The sequence below is a fragment of the Schistocerca nitens genome, chromosome 5, assembly GCF_023898315.1.
Source record: "Schistocerca nitens isolate TAMUIC-IGC-003100 chromosome 5, iqSchNite1.1, whole genome shotgun sequence".
NCBI lineage: Eukaryota > Metazoa > Arthropoda > Insecta > Orthoptera > Acrididae > Schistocerca > Schistocerca nitens.
In genome coordinates this window covers 465,905,614-465,928,081 of record NC_064618.1, presented here as the reverse complement: position 1 = coordinate 465,928,081, position 22,468 = coordinate 465,905,614, and the positions used below count along the sequence as shown (strand labels likewise).

The 22,468-nt window shown below is 38.8% G+C and overlaps 1 protein-coding gene across 4 annotated transcripts in view; it reads right to left on the bottom strand.

Annotated features, from left to right (window-relative positions):
- The window catches only part of LOC126260895 (mucosa-associated lymphoid tissue lymphoma translocation protein 1 homolog), a 143,689-nt gene that overhangs the window by 27,090 nt on the left and 94,131 nt on the right, over positions 1-22,468 (bottom strand). For 3 of the 4 annotated variants that reach the window (XM_049958346.1, XM_049958345.1, XM_049958347.1), the window contains 3 exons: positions 20,804-21,009; positions 16,358-16,456; positions 271-464 (listed from right to left, as the gene is read on the bottom strand). In XM_049958346.1, the coding sequence (XP_049814303.1) occupies positions 271-464; positions 16,358-16,456; positions 20,804-21,009 (499 nt within the window). Of the gene's footprint in view, positions 1-23; positions 179-270; positions 465-16,357; positions 16,457-20,803; positions 21,010-22,468 lie in introns of all 4 variants that reach the window. The other variant, XR_007546658.1, reaches the window with a different exon arrangement.

Here is a 22,468-nt window from a genome sequence, read left to right as displayed (position 1 = left end):
CAAAAATGGACATATGTACTTACTGCATTCCAGCCTGGATTTCCCATCAATGTAACTTACATCATGTACTGTCTTGAGAGAAATGCACATGTTTCTAGTTTCACTAATGTCGGTCTATGTAGTCATCTTCGCCCAACTAGTAATTTTATGCTTTTCTTGTGTCTGATATTTGAGGAAACTGCTCCAAAAATTGAGATTTTAACTATTTTGATGTGATGATAAATAATAATAATAATAATAATAATAATAATAATAATAAGATGCACTTACAAGATCCATTGTTGTAAACTGTGGTATCCAGTTTCGTGGGCTGGATATTATTATATCAATAGAATTAAGGAAACAGTTCCGGTGGGGTTTGAACTCTACTGCCACAGGCACTGACATGGGTGCAGATTCAAACTTCAATTCGGCAGTTGGCAGTGATGTTATTTTGTCATACAGTGCCGTTGTATCCTCATGTTCTGCAATGAGGAGAAATGTATAATCACATTTGTTGATATTTCACTGGAATATACCAAGAAAATGTTTTTATGGATACAGTTATAATAGAGGGAAACATTCCACGTAGGAAAAATGTATCTAAAAACAAAGATACTTTTTATGGATACAGTTTTATATTGCATAAAAAATCACAAAAAACTGCAAACTCATGTGGAATTGTCAATACAAAGACATATGACAGATTTACATCAACGCTCCACAAGCCACCATAAGGGGTGTGGTGGAGGGTACCCTGTATCGCTACTTGCCATTTCCCCTCCTGTTACACTTGCAAATAGAGTGAGGGAAAAACAACTGTCCATACACCTCTATATGAGCCCTAATTTCTCATATATTATCTTCGTGGTCCTCATGCATGATGTATACTGGTGGCAGCAGAGTCATTCAGCAGTCAGCTTCAAATGCCAGTTCTCTAAAATTTCTCAATAGTGTTTCCTGGGGGTAAAAAAACCACACGAAAAAACATGCCGCTTTCCCTTCAGGGATTCTCATGTGAGTTCCCGAAACATCTCTGTAACACTTAAGTTTTGTTTGAGCCTACAAATAACAAATCTAGCAGTCCTCCTCTGAATTGCTTCAATGCCTTCCTTCAATCCAATGTGGTACTGATCCCAAGCACTCGAGCAGTACTCAAGGATAGGTCACACCAACATCCTATATGCAGTCTTCTTTACAGGTGAACCACTCTTTCCTAAAATTCTCTGAATAAAGTGAAGTTCACTACCACAGTTTTCACATGCTTGTTACACTTCATATTGCTTTGCAACATTACACTCAAATATTTAAATGAATTGACTGTGTCAACAGGACACTAGTAATACTGTATCCGAACATTAACAGGTTGGTTCTTCCTACTCATCTGCATTAACATACATGTTTCCTTATTTAGGGCTAGCTGCCTTTCATCACATTAACTGGAAACTTTGTCTAAGTCATCTTGTATCTTTGTACAGTCACTCAACTTCAACACCTTATCGTACACCATGGCATCATCAGCAAACAACCACAGACTCCTGGCCACCCCGTCCGCCAAATCATTTACGTATATAGAGAACTACAGTAGTTCTATCACACTTCCCTGGGGCACTCCTGATGATACCATGTCTCTGATGAGCACTCGCTGTCTAGGACAACATACTGGGTTCTAATTTTTAAGAAGTTTTTGAGCCATTCACATATCTGTGAACTTATTGCATATGCTTGTACTTTCGTTAACAGCCTGCAATGGGGCATCGTGTCAAATGCTTTCCGGAAATCTAGAAATATGGAATCTGCCTGTTGCCCTTCATCCATAGTTCTCAGTATGTTGTTTGTTGTTGTTGTGGTCTTCAGTCCTGAGACTGGTTTGATGCAGCTCTCCATGCAGAGTCACTTCTCAGTATATCATGTGAGAAAAGGGAAAGCTGAGCTTTGCATCAGCAACGCTTTCTAAAGCAATGCTGATTCGTGGAAATAAGCTTCTTAATCCCAAGAAAGTTTATTATATTTGAACTGAGAATGTTTTCAAGGATTCTGCAGCAAACAGAAGTTAGGGATATTGTCTGTAACTTTGCGGGTCCGTTCTCTTACCTTTCTTATATACTGGAGTCACCTGCGCTGTTTGGGACTTTGTGCTGGGTGAGAGATTCATGATAAATGCAAGTGAGGTAAGGGGCCAATGCTGTAGAGTACTCACTGTAAAATCGAACTGGGATTCCATCCGAACCTGATGATTGTTTTTTTAACCTTTCAGTTGCTTCTCTATGTCAGATATGCTTATTTCTTTGTCTGATGGTCAAATGACAGTATGTCTGTACGGTTCTCTTGTGTGAACGATTTCATTTCTTGAATGTGAAATTTAAAACTTTGGCTTTCAATCTGCTATCTTTAACTGCCACACCACACTGGTCAACAAGGGACTGAATGGAAGCCTTAGACCCACTTAGTGATTTTACAAACGACCACAATTTTCTCGAGTTCTCTGCCAGATCTTTTGCAAAAATGCGATGGCGGTAGTTCTTGTATGTATCATGCATAGATCTTTCCACAGACGCACGAATCTCTACCAACTTTCGGTTGTTGTCATTGGTGCGTTCCCTTTTGAATTGAGAGTGCAACAGCCTCTGCTTCCTCAGTATCTGCAGAATTTCGTTATTAAACCATGGTGGATGTTTTCCATCCTTTATCCACTTGCTAGGCATGTTAACTCTCCAGACCACAATTAACAAACTGCTTAAACTTTGCCCATAAATCCTCTATATCGATCTTAGTAATACTAAGGGATGCCAATTCACCATCTAAGTAAGATGTTAATAACTGCTTATCTGCTCCATCTAGCAGAAACACTCTCCTAGCCTTCTTGACTGATTTATTAACTTTCGTAATCACAGTTGCTATAATGACATCATGATTGCTAATCCCCGTTTCTATACGGACATTGTCGATAAGGTCTGGCCTATTTCTAGCTACTAGGTCCAAAATATTTCAATTGTATGTAGGCTACCAAGCTAGCTGCTCAAGACAATTTTCAGAAAACTTGTTCAAAGCATTTTGCATGACTGTCTGTCTGTACCCCCCGCAATGAACCCATAGACATCCCTGTCTATACTCGACATGTTGAAGTTGCCTCTAATTAATATTGCATTATTTGAGTATTTACGTGCTATTGACCATAGACTTTCTTTGAATGTTTCTAGAACTGCAACAGCGGAATTGGCTGATCAGTATAAATATCCAACAATTAACTTAGTTTCACCTACATTCCACTAGACGACTTCACTGTCACACTCATCTTCAACCTCAATAGACACAATATTTTTGTCAACTGCAATGAAAACTCCCCTCGCCAACTGCCTCCAACTAATATTGCATTATTTGAGTATTTACGCGCTATTGACCGTAGACTTTCTTTGAATGTTTCTAGAACTGCCACAGCGGAATTGGCTGATCAGTATAAATATCCAACAATTAACTTAGTTTCACCTACACCTGTTATATTCTACCAGAAGACTTCACTGTCACACTCATCTTCGACCTCAATAGACACAACATTTTTGTCAACTGCAATGAAAACTCCCCTTGCCATGGCCTCTAATCTGTCTTTCCGATACATATCCCATGACTCACTAAATATCTCAGAGCTTTCAACTTCGGGTTTCAGCTAGCTCTTTGTCTCAAGAATAATTTGAGTATGAGAACCTTTCTGGAGGGCAATAAATTCGGGAACTTTATTACGAATAGTTTGGCAGCTACAGCTTGCATTCAGTAATTTTTGTGACATACCAATGAAACTCAACAAAAGAGTATATACGCTACAAGGTCCACAGGTTAACTCTGGTGGCTGAGATTGAAACACAAGAGATCGTATATCAGCACAAAAGAATTTGTGGAGAATATAAATAACAAATGTTCATGGCTATAAAAGGCAGTCCAGGGAATGTGTGTCATTCATAACATTGTGTTGACTGTAGGGATGTAACAGTGAAACATACAATAAATCACTAATGCATTACAGTCCAAATCTGTTCACAGGTGTAAAACAATAAAAGCAGAAACACAAAGCTATTATTAAGTATACTTGTGTGCTATGCTGATAACTAATTAGTGTACTATTTTCATTAGTATAGTACATTAGATGTACTACACTACAAAACTAATGTATCCTCGATGGTGAGTGTTCATAAGAGACAAGGGTTTTGTCAGGAGTGCCTCACGGAAGTGTGATACGGCTGCTCTTACTCTCCATACACATAAATGATCTGATGGACAGAGTGAGCAGCAGTCTGCTTTTGATGCTGTGGTTTATGGTAAAGTGGCATTGTTGAGTGACTGTAAGGAGGATACAAGATAACCTGGACATAGTTTCTAATTGGTATGATGAATGCCAAATTGCTCTACCTGTAGAAAAATGTAAGTTAATGCAGATGAGTAGGAAAAACAATTCTGTAATGTTCAGAATACAGTCACATTGATTAAATATCCAGGCATAACGCTGCAAAGCGATATTTAAGGAGATTACGTACAGTACACTAGTGTGACCCATTCTCGAGTACTCCTCGTGTGTATGGAATCTCCACCAGGTCAGATTAAAAGGAAAATATCAAAGCAACTTAGAGGCAGGCTGTTAGATTTGTTATTGGTAGGTGCAATCAACATGACAGTATTATGGAGATCCTTCATGAACTCAAGTGGGAATCCCTGGTGGGAAGTTGATGGTATTTTTGCACAACATTATTGAGAAAGTTTAGAGAACTAGCATGTGAAGCCGGCTGCAGAGTGATTCTACTGTTACCAACATACGTTTCACATAAGGATCACAAAGGTAAGATAAGAGAAATTAGGGCTTGTACAGAGGCATATAGATAGTCGTTTTTTCCTTGCCCTTTTTGAGAGTGAAACAGGAAAGGATTTTTTTTTTTTTTTTTCCTCCCCCGGAGGACTTAGAAATACTCATGTTTACTGGGAGAAATAACTGTCTACATACAGTAAGAATGTAGATTTATTTTATTACAGACAATTCTCTTACTTCCACCAAGAGTTCAGATCATTTGTATTACTGGCTAAAGGAGGACACTTAACTATTTTGGAAAATCTAGTTATTCATAGTTTCTACTCTACATATATGTGCAACCTGATCGAGCAGGGTAATTCAGTGGACTTGCATTTGTGAGGACACTGGTTCAAACTTGCACCTTGCCATCCTGATTTAGGCTTCCTGTCATTTCCCTAAATCACTTAAGGCAAATGCCAGGATGGTTCCTTCAAAAGGGCAGGGCTGCTCTCACTCTCCATCCTTCCCTAATCCAATATTGTGCTCCGTCTCTAATGATGTCAACGATACATTAAACACTAATATCCTCCTCCTCCTCCTCATATGTGCACAAATTGTAAAAAAATCTCTAGCGCCAGGTACAGGACTCCATTCTAAACAGCAGATGGTGTAAAGTTTACATGAACTTTACTTTATATCTTATTTGGTGGTTACTTATGTGGAACTTTGTTTGAACATGATAAATTTGAAGCAATAAATTTCATTAAAGGATAAATATATTAAGAAAAGAATCTAAGGACAGCAAGAACAATGAAGAGGTCTCTGCAAGGCATTCAGTTACAGGCTTTATACAATGTTCTTACTGCACCACACAAAATTATAAATGTTTTATTAGCGCTTGCTGTTCTTTCTGATCAAAGGTTTCAACTGGAGGCTCTCCATGTATTGTTCTGAGCATCTTCCCTTATCTGTCTGTCCTCTTTTAATGCTGTCGTCATTCCAGTTCTCTTCCTCTCATTCCTTGCTCTTTGCCTTCAATAATTCTTTGTTGTAGTATTTGTCCTGACCAAGATTTTTTCTAATTCTAATCACTTCAATAATGTTCTTTCTTCCCCAATTTCCTTCTTTCTTAAGTCTGTTAGGCCACTTCACCTTACGCATTCTTGTCCACAGCCACATTTCAAAACTTTCGAAATACCTTTATTCTTTCTTTTCAGTGGTTCATGATTCATTGCTACATAACACTACACTCCTGACATAATATTTTAACAACTCTTTCTCCTGTACATTAGTAGGAATTCTTTCATATGTTAGTAACTGCTTCACCTGCTTCCTACTCCTTATTTCTTCTGTGCAGCTTTGATTCCCTGTTGTTAGCCTTCCCAGGTAAAGAAAGGCTTTTTCTTCTTCTTCTTCTTCTTCTTCTTCGCAGATGGATCACTTAGGACCACGCGTAATCAACATTTGTTGGCCCTTCCTTTTCGCCCAGTATTCCTTCATAAACAACGAATGGACTAGCTTTTGTTGCATAGACCACATATGTCGGTTAGTTTTTCTCTCTTCTTCCTCAAAACCCCGTGTGTTTGTGATTTTTCTGACTTCATTTCTATCATGTAGATTTGGAGACCCTAATTCTCTCAGGTCTTTTTCTGTCTGTTTGTACCAGTGTGGTCTTGTAGTTTTGTTCTTTGAAAATGTATGGATTTTGTGCGTTAACATGTTTGAGGCCATTCTTTCTAAATGCCCCATGAATTGGATTCTTCTCATGCGCATTGTGTCTGTTATTTTGGAGATATTTTTATATATTTCGGCATTGGGCTTTGGATAATGCACACCATCTTTAGTTCTTGGTCCTAGGATTTTCCTCATTATTTTACGTTCTTTCACTTCTAATTCCTCTTTTAGTGTTCTGTGTTGAAGGTTTAGTGTCTCAGATGCGTAGAGAGCTTCGGGTTTAATTACTGTTGTGTAGTGTCATATCTTGCAGTTCCACAAGAGACTCTTTTTGTTGTAAATGTTTTTTGTTAATTGAAATGCCGTCTCCATTTTCTGGACTCTTGATCTGACATATTTCTTTTCATTACAATTTTCTGCAATCCATTCACCTAAATATTTAAATTCTTTTACTCGAGAGATGTAGTTATTACCAATTTTGAGATCAGAAGGTGCACCTTTGATGTCAGTCATAAATTTTGTTTTTTCAAATGAAATTTGTCATCCTAGTTTTGCTGCCTGCCCTTGTAATAATACTATCTGTTTCTGTGCATCAGTAATGTCTTGTGCGATCAGTGCCATGTCATCAGCAAATGCTAAACAGTCTAATTCTATGCCCCTACATCTTGGTCCCAGTCTGTGTGCTGGTGCACCTGCTTTTCTCCATTCTCTAACAACTTTTTGAAGAGCACTGGGGACAGTACATCCCCTTGTCGTACTCCTGTGTCTATTTCAAATTCTGTGCTCAATTCTCCCATAAATTTTACTTTGGATTTGGTCTCCATGAGTATTTCTTTTATGATGTTTCTTGTCTTTTGATCTAGTCCAAATTCTGCTAATACTTCAAAAAGGGATTCTCGGTCTATACTGTCATATGCTTTTTTAAAGTCGACAACAAAGGCTTTTACTTGTTTTATAATTTTTTTTCCATCTAGGAATATGTCAACTAGAGCTTCCTTATCGCTTATTCTCATCACATTTTTCTTTTATATGTTTATCTTCCTTCCATACTCCTTATCCCTTCTTGCAATACTCTTCAGCATCTTCTATAGCTGCTCTTCTGAATGCTAGCACTGTGATCACATATAGTCTTTATTCTTCTGCCTCCAATTACAATGCCTCTTGCATTCTCTATGGCCTTTCCTATTAGTTATTCTCCATATACACTATACTAAGTATCCGGTCACATGGCTGAAAATGACGTAAAAGCTCGTGGTGCCCTCCATCGGTAATGATGGAATTCAATACGATGTTGGCCCACCCGTAGCCTCGATGACAGCTTCCACTCTCGCAGGCATACGTTCAATCAGGTGCTGGAAGGTTTCTTGGGGAATGGTAGCCCATTCTTCACAGAGTGCTGCACTGAAGAGAGGTATCAATGTTGGTCGATGTGACCAGGCACGAAGTTGGTGTTCCAAAACACCCCAAAGGTGTTCTATGGGATTCAGGTCAGGACACTGTGCAGGCCAGTCCATTACAGAAATGTTATTGTAATGTAACCAGAGGCCGTGCGTTATGAACAAGTGCTCGATTGTGTTGACAGATGCAGTCGCCATCCCCGAATTGCTCTTCAACAGTGGGAAGCAAGAAGGCGCTTAAAACATCAATGTAGGCCTGTGCTGTGATAGTGCCACACAAAACAAGAAGGGGTGCAAGCCCCCTCCATGAAAAACACAACCACACCATAACACCACTGCCTCCGAATTTTACTGTTGGCAGATGACGTTCACCAGGCATTCACCATAACCACACCCTGCCATTGGATCGCCTGTGTGTAGTGTGATTCATCACTCCACACAACGTTTTTCCGCTGTTCGATCGTCCAATGTTTACGCTCCTTACACCAAGCGAGGTGTCGTTTGGCATTTACCGGCATGATGTGTGGCTTATGAGCATCCGCTTGACCATGAAATGTAAGTTATCTCACCTCCCACCTAACTGTCATAGTACTTGCAGTGGATCCTGATGCAGTTTGGAATTCCTGTGTGATGGTCTGGATACATGTCTGCCTATTACACATTATGACCCTCTTCAACTGTCAGCAGTCTCTGTCAGTCAACAGACGAGGTCGGCCTGTACACTTTTGAGCTGTACGTGTCCCTTCACGTTTCCACTTCACTATCATGTTAGAAACAATGGACCTAGGGCTGTTTAGGAGTGTGAAAATCTCGTGTACAGACATAAGACACAAGTGACACCCAATCACCTGACCACGTTCGAAGTCTTCAAGTTCTGCCGAATGTCCCATTCTGCTCTCTCACGATGTCTAATGACTACTGAGGTAGCTGATATGGAGTGCGTGGCAGTAGGTGGCAGCACAATGCACCAATATGAAAAACATATGTCTCTGGGGGTTTCCAGATACTTTCGATCACATAGTTTATGTTGAATAGCTTCAGTGACAGTGAGGATTTTTGCTTTACATTTCTTCCGATGCTCATTTCTTCAGTCCACTCATTTCCTACTCTGTCACTTTTTGCTTTGTATACATTTCCTTCATAAATCTGTCTTTCCAGTCAATACCCACATATTTTAAAATTCTCAGGTATATACTCCAGTTGACTCTTGCTGAGTTACATAAAAAATCCAGGGCAACAGACAAAATATTGATGTCCCCTTAAAAGTCCTGTCTTCATACCCACAATATAAAACAGAAAATTAGTCAACTTTTTATTCTCGCTTGGATTATTTGGAGTATTGCAGCTGTGCCATAAATATAGTGAAACTATCAACAACTGTGTGATTGAAACAAGAGTAGCTGATATGCTACAATCTACGAATGAAGAGGAAATACTTTTCTGATGTGAACTGTTGGTACATTTTCTTCCTACTCATTATGTTTCTAACAATTAATTACTGTATGTTTGACGCATATACATACATATGTGAAAATTTTGTCTGTATCAAAATAGGACACGCATGAGCTGAATACTGTTGAATACATTGTAACAGATTATATGCTAGTACCTAGGCCTGGAAATTTGTTTCTCTTGAGAATTATAGCTCATTTCTTGAACATCTTGAGAAATGTTGAACGGCAGTACCATCTCTTGACCAGGACATACAACTTTAGTTAACCTACGTGTCAGTTAGCACCATCTGTCACAGTCTCTGACATGTTAACTACAGAAAAAAAAAAGAAAAAAAAGTTCAGACACTTGTGACATGGCTTTAGCTGGTTGTATTTCTAGTTAATCTATCCGAACAACTGTCATAAGGTAGATTATGGATGTGAGTCAGTCCTTGTTTTGGAGGTGCATAATAATTTGGGCTGGAATCAGAGACTCGAGTTTCACTTAGGGAATAATGGCCAACCTGAAGTACTGACATACAGAAGGAAAACATGTGTGACTGCAGGGGAGGGAGAGAAAATTTCATGAAATACTGTGCCACACAACTTATGGTGGCTTGCTGAGTACAGATGTAGATGAAAACAATTTTACCTTCTAACAGGCAACTGAAGACACTCCACTGAAAATCTGTAGCCCATCTTACAGCCCCACACTAAAAACAATAGTATCACAAAAAATGATTCCAGAAGACTGGGGCAAAATATCAGCAGTATTTAGTCACAATTCTAGATTTTCAGACTTCTCTGTAGGTTGATATTGTCACAGCAATTAATGCCCAGTGACTATAATCAATTTGCCTTCAGGCCAGAGCACTTTTTGAAATGTTTCTAGATACAATCAATAATTATTAGCAGGGAATTTGATCATAAGAACTGTTAAAATAAAACTCTAAGAATGTGAATACATTTTGCACTTCTAAAATAGATTACCACTGAAAGTTTTACTTCATGTGATGGAATGTTTCATTTTTATATGTGAATTAAATATTACAGGATGTACAGTCTGAGACACACATTCTTGTTAACACAATGATTCATCTTCGAAACAAGTTCCAAATCTCAGTTGATGCATGACTGCTGGTGAGTCATGCCCACTGCACTCTGGCATAAGGAACTAATATACTGGTCACAAATATAATATTGAAACTTATTTTCTGGGATATATGTGATATGTTCTCAAGCCTTTGATTTCTTATTCACTGCCATCAATATGCACTAAAAGCATTGAGTTTAGAATTGCTCTCTACTATTCCTAGAAAATGAGTGTTATGGCTAAAATGAAATGTCCAAATTTTCCTCATGTATTCTTGGCATTGCACTTGATGGCACATATGTTACTTGCTGCGAAGCAAGGGCAGCACCTTAATTTGTACCTCAGCTGCTGGCCCTATCCACAAGAGTCTGAGCCTGCTATTTCCCTTCAGTCTTTCAGAGTGCCACGGAATTGTGATGTAAAGCAGGTTTACATTCCTGAGGGTCTCATGAAGCATGCTTTATAAGAACTGCAATCAGAAGTTGTCTTCTATCTCAAAATACATGTGCTCATTTCCCACCCTTACAAGCACGTGTGTGTGTGTGTGTGTGTGTGTGTGTGTGGAGAGAAGCATATTTGTTTTTAAAAAAGACTTGAATCTTGTCAACAATAAAATCACTGCATTCTTTCGAGTGGAATTAATGTTAAGATGACTCCTATGTGTTCCTGCTACAGGATGCTGTGCAGTATGGAAAAGATTTCAATGCAGTGTCAAAGCGATGGATTTACATATCCTCGCGTGGCCAAACCGCTGTCTCCTAAGCTAGTTCCACTGACAAGTTGATTTCTTTGCGACTACCACAATGCAGATTAGAAGATAGTGAGAGCTCGGATGTGGAATCATCAGTCAAATTATCAACATTCCTGCAAATGTTGACAAATGCAGACACGCCCTCTGAACGAACAGTACGCCATTAATGGAAAAGACAAAGACAAAGGGATACTGATGGGGAAAAAATCCCAACAACAAAAATAATTAATACAGAGTAATGAAATTTCAGGAATACTTTTGTCTAGGAAATATATGTAAGTGATTAATATTGCAAGATCACAGGTTAATGTAAATGCAAATGTGAAATGCTGGTACATTAACAACCAGTGTAGTTGCCAAAATGCAAGCATGCAAATGTGCATGCTTTGCATTGTATAGGTGCCGCATGTCAGTTTGTGGGATGGAGTTCCATGTCTGTTGCACTTGGTTGGTCAATACAGGGATGGTTAATGCTGGTTGTGAATGGTAGTAGAATTGTTATCCAATGATGTCCGATATGAACTCGATTGGAGGCTGATCTGGTGATTGAACAGGCCAAGACAATATATCTATACACAGTAGAGCATGTTGGGTTACAACAGCAGCATGTTGGCAAGTGTTTTTCTGTTGGAAAAAACCCCCTGAATGCTCTTCATTAATGGCAGCATGACAAGTCAAATCTGTTCCAGTCTAAAGTCAAGCACTGGCATGCCAGTCTGAAATGAAAGAGCAGAGAGGGCTGTGAAGAAGACATCAGCCAAGAGCACACTGACCGACCCCTCTCTAGGATGACAACACGACAGCAGTGTCCTCTAGGTGAAGAGAACATAAGCTTCAAGGCCAGTGACCTGTAGAAGCATCCACTGTATTACCTCACTTGTATCGGAATCGTTACTCTGAAGTTCACTAATTACTATAACTCACAAAATGGTTCCACAACTTCATTATTAATTTCTACAATTTTCATTTCAACACAGTGATTGTACATTATTTGGGCCATGTTGTTGTTGTTGTTGTTGTTGAGAAAATGAATTCATTATGTTGGATTTCATATTTTATCATTAGTCTGACACTTCCCAAGCATCTATAACTGCATGATGTATTAGCAGACAATTCATGCAGATTCCAGGATACTGTCTTTCTGCTCTCTACAGTACAAAGGGTTGCTGAAAGTCACAAGGGATTTATTTTCACTGAGGAAGAAAATACAGCAACATAAATCTGTAATTCAAAACATAATTGAAACCACATTTCAGTGGCTACTCCTGCTAGAAGCTATTTGAATATTTACATTCTGTGAGCCTAGATCCCCTTTGGCAGAACATCAAACAATGTTTCTTGCAATTAAGGCTCAATCACATCAAACCTAATTTTTATACTTTTCTCGCAGATTAAGAGAAACTATATTACAGTAGTTGAAGGCAATGGCTTGATAAATGGCAAAGTATAAAAACAGAAGAATAAAAATATGGCTTGCTATGCTTGTTGTAATCTAAATGAGGGTTTCAGAATTAAGGTTCAGGTCTCTCTGATACTGAAACTTTACAATCAATGTGTATTACCAGGTTTGACATATGAGAGTGAGAAATGTACTTTTAATGCAGAAACAATTCAAAACTGAGGGGTCCTCAGTGGACAGGAGAAAGATGCCGTCTAGGAATCGTGAGTAGACACACAAAACAACTAGATTAGAGAACAGAACATATCCGCAGGCAAATCATGGAAGTTATTTTGTGATCTTTTAAGAGAAGAGAGAAGTCCAAGACAATACTCTCATGGCTGACAGACTGTAATGCAGGGAGAATTTTGGGAAATCTTTTAAATGCTGTTACTGACAGAATTGTTATTGATTTGTAGCATTCTTAAAATAATTCAAAATGGTCTCATCATATAACATTCCTTAATTGTTTACTAAATTTTGTTTTCTTTTCATTTAAATCATCAGAAATTGTCGATTGAGTCGGTGCAGAATTATGTGGTACATTACTTTTATTCGTAAGTCCCATCATAACTAGGAGACCACAAAGTATACATTACCGCAAAGATACAGTGCTATCATGAGCAGGTTCTGTAGACTAGATTAACAATGAACCATGATTAATGATATGTGGCTTACATTATTTATTTAGAGCATTTGTCATTCTATACTTGGGCTTAAAAAGGGCTGTCAGTCAGTTTATTACTATTTGCCAAACTTTTATTAATGCTGGCTTTCTTAGTTCTGATTTGGCAGAATTCTAGAGAATTTAAGTTGACACATCCAGCCACTACCAGTCTAAAAGATCAAACAATAAAAGTAGTGAGTGTTACTATGTAGTAACCATACATGAACATCATGTTATGCTGTTTGTTTTTAAATGAGTGATGGTGAAATTGTGACACCAGCAAAAAGTGATACTTTTTACTTATTATGTTCATGAAATGTTGAAGTGTCTGTGTCACATATACTGCCCTAAATGTTTGTTACTGTACACTACTCATCTTACCATGGCAGCTTGAGTGTGCTTGGTATATCTTATTTCCATGGCTCCTTTCACACAGTTATGAGAGGTAGTCAGAGGAAAACCGAACACCCACCACAATGGAACCAAGAAAAATAATCACCACATGCTTTAAGAGATTTATCCCACTGGGAGATGAGATGGTCAATTACCGTTTCATAGAAAGCGGTTGGCAGCTGATGGATTCACAACAGCACCCACTCTTTCAGTTCCTTGTCTGACAGAAACCGATGTCCATGCAGCTCTTTCTTCCACATGGGAGAGATCCAGAATGTACGGATGATGTTGCAATGTTTCCTAACCAAATCACTTAAGTGTAACCTGTGTCCAATTGGCAGGGTGGGGGCAGGTTTATCGTGCATCAAGGAGACTCTGTCTGACAGCATTCCTGGACATTTTGGCTCTACGGCACATCACTGTTTGTGGAAAGAATTTTCACAGCGCTGCACACTGATTGTGGTTCCATACTATAGGAACCCATGAGCAGTGTGTACCCACTGTGTTGGAGGAGGAGAAATTGTGTGAACAGCCTTTGATTTCTTTGCAGGGGGAAATGTGAGATGTTCCCACCGTTGGCTCTGCTGTTGGGCAGAGTCTTCCTGTTGCACGGTAATGCCTGTTCCCACATTGCCAACTGGACGAAGTCTATGATTCAGCAATTTGGTTGGGAAACGAAAGTTCTCTGTACAGCTTGGATCTTTCACAAGGTGATTTTCACATCTTTGGTGACCTGAAGAAAGACTTGTGGACACCAGTTTCAGTCGGACAAGGAAGTGCAAGAGCGAGTGCAGTTGTAGATCTGTCAGTGGTTGGCTGCATTCCATGAAACAGGAATTGATTGGCTCATTTCCCAGTGAATAAATGTGTGGTGAATACTTTTGAATGGAACCAGTCCATGGTTCCATTGTGGCAGGTGTTCAGTTTTAATTTGACTGACTCTTATATGCTGGTGAGCAAGAAAGTTTGACCATAATACAGTGTCTCTTAATCTGCGAGAAAACTATAAAAATATGTCCATCTTTGAAGAACAAAAATTATTAGGTTTGATGGGATTGAGCCTTAATTGCAAGGAACATTGTTTCACATTCTGCTAAAGGGGATCTAGGTTCACAGAATGTAAATATTCAAATAGCTTCTAGCAGGAGTAGCTGCTGAAATGTGGTTTCAATTATGCTTTGAATTACTAGTGATTTATGATGCTGTATTTTCTTCTTCAGTAAAAATAATTCTGCTCTCTACAGAACAAAGGGTTGCTGAATTCACAAGGGAATTAAAAAAAAACATGTTGAGAGGTTGGTGGAAAAAAATAAATCAGTGCGCTGTGTTTTGCAACTCAAATATTGAGGGTATAATCACTCAGTATTTTATTGGAGTTAAATAAAATCAGTATTAAAGACTGCAGATGATGCAATCGTCTTTTTCTAAGAGAGAGAGAGAGAGAGAGAGAGAGAGAGAGAGAGAGGGGGGGGGGGGGCGGGGTTAAACATACATTCATTCATGCACTCCACAGACTGAAAAAATGTCCATGACAAACTTCCATCAGAATCTGGTAACAGAGTGTTTCAAACAACATGTTGCAAACAAACACACAAATGTACAGAGAGAAGGAGAATCACATATAGTTCATCAGAACTGTTGCAAATAATACTTGAAGTAAATTTCACATAAATGTAGATGTGGATTTTGAAGAAGAAAGGTAATTTGAAATTACACTCTCATGAACATGGATGGGAATGGAAAATGGCTGAGGCATTTTTGGATGACCAATTCTAACAGTTGCTTAAAGTGATTGAGGGAAACCACAAAATACTAGAATTAGAGTTGTTGGGCAGGGATTGTAATCTTACTCCTGTAGAACAACAGATAGTGTCTTAACCAATGCCCTATTTTGCCCAACACATACAGTCTGAGCAAAAATCGAAGCATAACAATAAACTTGTACCACGTACAGTTCCAATGTTTAATTGTTAAACTCTGCTCACCTCAAAGAAAACCCTAAATAAAATCAAACATTTTATAAAAAAGAAGATACATAAAGAAGTACATGTATTTTAATCTTTACTAGATGAAACATAGCAAAGAAAGATGGGAGGGGAAATCATATTTATTTTATCACAGAGTTCAACAAAATAAAGAACACTCAGCACTCAATAACTATTTAAATTACCATAAAAATGATAACAACTAAAAAAGTCAAGAATGATAAGGTGTTTCGAAAACCTGCATAGATATACAGTTACAGAGTCCCAGCATTCGGGAAGGTATCAACGTTAGGAGTCAAACCACATTGGTGGATTGTCATACTAAAACTGAGTATACCCAAAAACCATTTGTCAAAAGTGTAACATATCCTACAGGGCATTATCTGGCCTGGCTCATTCAGCAGTCATGCTTTGTATACTTTCGACAAACATCTTTTGGATGTACTCAGTTTTAGTATGACAACCCACCAATATGATTTGACTCTTAATGTGGATAACATCCCGAAAAATCAGAGTCCATATGCATACTAAGAATATAACCATTATAAACCTGAAAATGCGTCTACACTGATGTGAGACTGGTAGTTGCAGATAAAGCACCATCATAGGGCTATGCAGCTTATGTAAGCACCTCATCATTCTTTACTTTTTTACTTGTTATAACTTTTATGATTAATGCAGCCATAACATAGCACACATTAAACACGTTAGTTAGCAGTCAGATCTACATTTTTCTGTAATGTATTATTGTATGATTTTTTGTTTTCACATACCAATAACTGGATCTGTTAAAAAGTATGGTTTTGAAGTGTTGTAGTACACAGATGGCATCATTCTGTCAGCAGCATCAGAAGGCTCATTGTTCTCAAATTCTAGAAAAATAAAAAGAGACACAATTTTTTTTTTGTAGGTCTGGGATACAAAGAATTAAAATTTAGACAAAATCTGAACTAGTGAATAGTATTATACTTTGTAGAGTACACACTCTGTGGTTACCAGCTTCAGCCAGAGGAAACGGGGCAGTGCCGATGGCTTAATAGTTCTGAGATTTCAGAAACTGAAAGCCAAAGGAAATGCAGATAAGAATAATAATACCGGATGACAATTATTGAACTAAATAAAATTGTCTTAATTTCTGAATGGTTTACATTGAATTGTCTTAATTTCTGAATGGTTTACATTGGGACATTCAAACTGCACAGTTGGTCAAGGGGCATGATGGGAATTAGTATGCACAGTATGGTTTTGTGCAGCTACGAAGTCCGCTTTCATTTGGATGGGTTCGTCAATAAGCAAAACTGTCACATTTGGCGGCTGGGAATCTGCATTTCATTATTGAGAAGTCTCTTCATCCTCAATAGGTGACTGTGTGGTGTGCAATGTCCAGTCACAGAATAATTGGTGTGATATTCCTTGATGGCATGGATGGTGACTACCGAACGGTACCTGAAGGTTTTGGAAGACAATTTCATCCCCATTATCCAACGTGACCCTGATTTCGACAAGATATGGTTCATGCAAGATGGAGCTTGCCCCCATCAAAGCAGGATTAGGTTTGATGTCCTGGCAGGGACCGCATTCTATCTCTGGGATACGAAGAGGCCACTGGCATGGGCCTCGATTGGCCACCTTATTCTCCGGATCTGAACACATGCAACTCCTTTTTGTGGGGCTATATTACAGACAAGGCGTACAGTAATACTTTCAAAACCATTGCTGAGCTGCAAACAGCCATTGAGGAGATCACTGATAGCATCGATGCTCCAACACTTCAGCGGGCCATGCAGAATTTCGCTATTTGTCCGTGCCACATCATCGCCAATGATGACAGGCATATCGAACTTGTCATAACCTAAATGCGAATATTTGTAGTGATGTTTATATGTTGACTAAAGTGTGTGTGCATGCCGCAGTTTGAAACTAATTTACTTTTTAGTTCAATAATTGTCACCCTGTATACCACAAAACACATATTGACTTTGGGTGAATCTCGTACATGTTCTCTGTGTGAGTTCTGTAAGCCTCAAATTCAAACACTGTGTGTGTTATCACTATCAATAGCATTCTAAAGCTCATCGGAAAATGCCACACTTTTGCATTTGTTTCCATGGGGTAGAGCCTATAACAGTGGCAACTTGTTTGGCTTCATAACCAACCAACATCTACAAACATGCCAAATTGTTGTTGTAGGCAGTTGTAACAGTTTTATGAGACTACAATGGAAAGCAGTTTGAATTTGAAAACATTTTCCCAGAAATACATGGGTGGCCAAGACCCATTCCTTTACACACACATCCTGTGTCTACAGACTGTTGACACCAATCTCCAAATGTTTCATCCGGAGAATGCACTGTAATCATGAATTTACACTTCGCAAATTTGAGAACACAAAATTATTTCTGCTATGGAGTAGCCATTTTGCAACATGTGATGGCAACCATGTGAACAAAGGACATCCGACATCTAGTGGCAATGAATATAAACTAGACAAATTATCCATTCCTCCAATAGCTGAGCTGTGGCACAGCACTCATTAGTTATGGCAACATAATACTTTGTAATATACATATTCAATTTGAAACAACATGTATTTCTGCATTCTCACGGTGGCCGTGAAATTTTACTTGTATGTGTCTGCCTGCAGAGACAGTTGATTTCAAGCTCCAAAGTGTTTGATATCTTACAGCTTCATGACACTTGGGGTTGATTTGCAATTAAAGATTTTGTTGCAAACTAACAATCTAAGTGTTTTATATGTTAGTATTTTGGGGGAAATTGTATTTGTGGTGGAAGATTATACACCTCAATATTTCACATGCTGCATGAGCGATAGTAATATCTGTAGCTTTGCTATTCCTACACTGGAATTACATAACAGCAGTGTCAATAGCTGCCACCCACACTGGAAAGTTTCAAAAATGGGGAATTCAGGATTAAATCTAATTGAATGGCTCAAAAGGTACATATCCTAAAAGGTGATGTTAAAAACTACTGCATAAAAATTCTACACTTGCATGTCCTCCCTCCGAAAGCCCACAAGAGATGAGCATGAAAAGCATATTGCTACAGTGTGTCCCAAGTACAGCTAAGATTTGGCAATGCCATTGCAAATATTTAACAACTCTGTGATAGTGCATTTACTTACATATAAGGTACTCAATTGTACCGATAAATGCACTAGGTATTCCCTTCCCACTTCTGTGCCTCATACTAGACAATCTTCATGAAAAATGAGACACTGGAATACAAAATTTAATTTTTGAAGTCCAGGAATGCCATTCTTCACACGAGTAAAAACTGTTCTTACCTTTAATGTTGTGTTATGAGGCTCAGTAACCATATTGCTATTAGAGATACCTGCCGTTGGCCGTGTCTCATTAGCTCAGTGGCTCCCCAGGTGTCTGGTGATGTAAGGGGGGCATAAACTATCAGTTCTAACCCCATTGGAGATCAGTGCACTGAAAGTTCTTATTTAATGAAGCTGCTAATTGCTAGAAGGAATTCTTTAATGAAATCTGACAAAAATTTTTGCACATTAAGTCTTCTTGCAAGCTTGACTTAATAAGTTGTGTTAGTGGTCATAGATGTCTGCTTTATGAATACCAAGCTGCTTCACCATACAAATGTCTCTGAACAGGTGATACAGTCTGACTGACTACCTTAAATGTAACTTTTGATCAGTGTTAAGTTCTCCATGAATCCAGACAGGGATCTCCAAACATGCAATGTGTGTGCACTGCAATAGAGAATCCACTGGAAGGTATTCACCTAGCTTATCACTTACATTTACCATAAGGAACCAAACAACAGTGAAACACGACTCTGCACTCACTGTAGTTTTACAGAAACATATGTATTCCCTACAAAAAAAATTACATCCAGAATCACCTTTAAATGTTTACCATTTAACACATTAATAATAACAATAAACAACATATTGAGGTACTTTAAATGGATCACAAAATATAAAATAATTTTGAGCCACACTCATATACCGGTATAAAAAAACCAGTAAAAGCCCCATTTCTTTAAAGAAGAGAACTCTGGAGTTTAAAAGAGGTTGAAATGTCTCATTACTCTACAAATGAGTTAATGATTTTACATTAAGCTTGTACCCAAGAAAAAATTTTGAAATGATTCCTGAAGTATGTTGGGTGTTGCTGAGTGCTCTCATTATGAAACACTGAATGAATATAGTCTGGGTAATTTGCACTCTATATTGAGCACAAGCAAGTTCTTCATGCATCTCAAATGTTTATGATGTTATGTCTCCTGAACTGTGTGTTGTATGATGGTATAATTTTGGAGGTACATTCAGTGGTTATCTAGATACTGTCTGCAAACTGTGTTGAGAATACAGTCAGTAGTAAAGAAGTACTAAACTAAACTTCATGTCTGATGCTAAAGCTTTACTGCATGAACAGCGGAAATTTAGTAAGTGATAAGCTTTTTCCACTCTTCATTTTTCAGGTTAAATGTAAATGTCGTGTAACTAGGGCCTCCTGTCGGGTAGACAATTCGCCGGATGCAAGTCTTTCGATTTGACGCCAGTTCGGTGACTTGCGTGTCGATGGGGATGGAATGATGATGATTAGGACAACACAACACCCAGTCCCTGAGCGGAGAAAATCTCCGACCCAGCCGGGAATCGAACCCGGGCCCGTAGGATTGACATGCTGTCGCACTGACCACTCAGCTACTGGGGACGGACAACATTCATGTGAAAGGCACTATAAAAATGGAGGCAACTACTGGTCTGGACAGGCAGATGCAGTCATATGACACTAAGTTTGTTTACTGATAGACCACTATTGAAGACGTCACAGGACGGCTGAAATGAAAGACTTGACTTCCTCCAGGAACTGCCACAGCCTACAGTGCTGCCAGTTTGTGCATACAGTTGGACTTAGAGAAAATTATCAAGAGGCCAAGTTTATTGTTTCACATCATAATTGTAGTGGGCTTAGACCACGGTCGATGGCCTTGTTTTTTGTCAAAGTGTGTCACTATCAAAATTTCTCTTCATTGAAATTCACAACATTGAGTAAAAAGCTAAAAACTGGCATGTAGAACTTGTTTTTAAATCTTTAGGTTGAGGAAAAGTAGTACTCTTACGTGAATGAACAATTATCTAAAAAAAATACTACACCCAATCACCTAATATCAAGAATCCTTAAACTGTATACAATGGAATGAATCTAAACTTTACAATTACTTACCTTCAGAAACTTTATTCACTATTGTCAGTACGGACAGGTCGCTACCAAGAAATTTTTTCAAATATTTAACATAAAGACCATTCGTTTCATGTTTTCTTTCAAAGGACTTTAGATTACTTGATGTAGCATAAGCTCGAATGATATTTCTGTCTTGTTTGTATTCAGGAAAGTCATACTTCTCCCAGAACAGTGCTGGATTTTGATCCCTGAAATTAAGGTACAAAAACAAAACTATTCACAACAAATATGGTAATGGAAATTCCTTGGTGGAATATAAATAATGGAAGGAGTATACGTAACAACTCAATGGATAGTACAGTGGTTAACAGACACACAAATACGACTGTAAATGCTGCTAAACTTTCAGATCCTTCTTCAGAGTTAAAACACACACACACACACACACACACACACAGACACACACGTGCAACCTGAAAAGATACTGCAGCTCAACTGAGGTGCTGGTACAGTGTAGTTGGCTGGGACAATGTAGCACTGAATATACACGACCTGACAAAAAAAATGAAGCATCCATAATACATCAGCAGATATCAATACAACTTCTTGCACATGCACACCATCGGTGGGAATGTTAATGATTGCACATGGCACGTGTCTCCCAGAACAGTCTGCATGATGTTGAACACTCCAAAGTCCAACAAGACTCCCAGATGTGTCCCCAACAGAATGTGTGGGACTAGTTCGGATGTTAACTCCATACCAGTGGCAGTATGCAAGCTATCAAGACCAGTTAGAACAGTTGTGGGTCAGACTGCCTCAGGAGAAGATATAATGTCTTTATGAACCCTTCCCAACTGAATAAGTGCATGCATTCAGCGCAGAAGGAGTACAGTGCACTGGTGTAAGCTGTCACCAGCACACAGGTCGGCAAAGATGTTGCAAGAAGATTGATAACAGGCGCTGGAACAAGCACGCTTATCAGGTGAGAGGCCAAAGACAGACTCACAAACAACGTGCCGCTAACGTCCTCTCAACCACCAGTATTTAGATTGCTGCCACGGACCGGAGGGTCCAGTCAGTCACAAAATCGGAGTCATCAGTCACAGCCCAGCCAGACAGTCAGCCCAGTTGCAGACAGTCAGTCACAGTTACTAGTTCCATTACTTGTGTTTATAGCAGGACTTGTACTTCGCCAGCAGTAAGGCTAACATGGACTATTAAGGAAGAGCTTGTACCACAACAACTTCCTTAAAGATAAGTAGCTTCTTGTTCTTACGAATACAGAACCTTTGCTATTACATGTGCGCAGTTGTGTTATAGAAAGAGGATACTGGTGCCACTGAACAACATCCTCTCCTTGCTTCCTATGGTACAAGACTACATTGTCAATGACGATACAAAATACAGCATCATACTGATATGTGGGCACATACTACCAGGTTCCCTGTAAATGTGAATTGTTTTTGATTGGTTGGCTGATTTGGGGGAGGGGCTGAACAGCGAGGTAATCGGTCCCATCAGATTAGGGAAGGAATCATCCTGACATTTGCCAGAAGCAATTTAGGGAAATCACAGAAAACCTAAATCAAGATGGCCAGACATGGGTTTGAACCATCATCTTTCTGAATGCAAGTCCAGTGTGCTAGCCATCGTGCCACCTCGCTCGGTTCTTGATTTTGTCATCACCAAAATAGCATGACACAC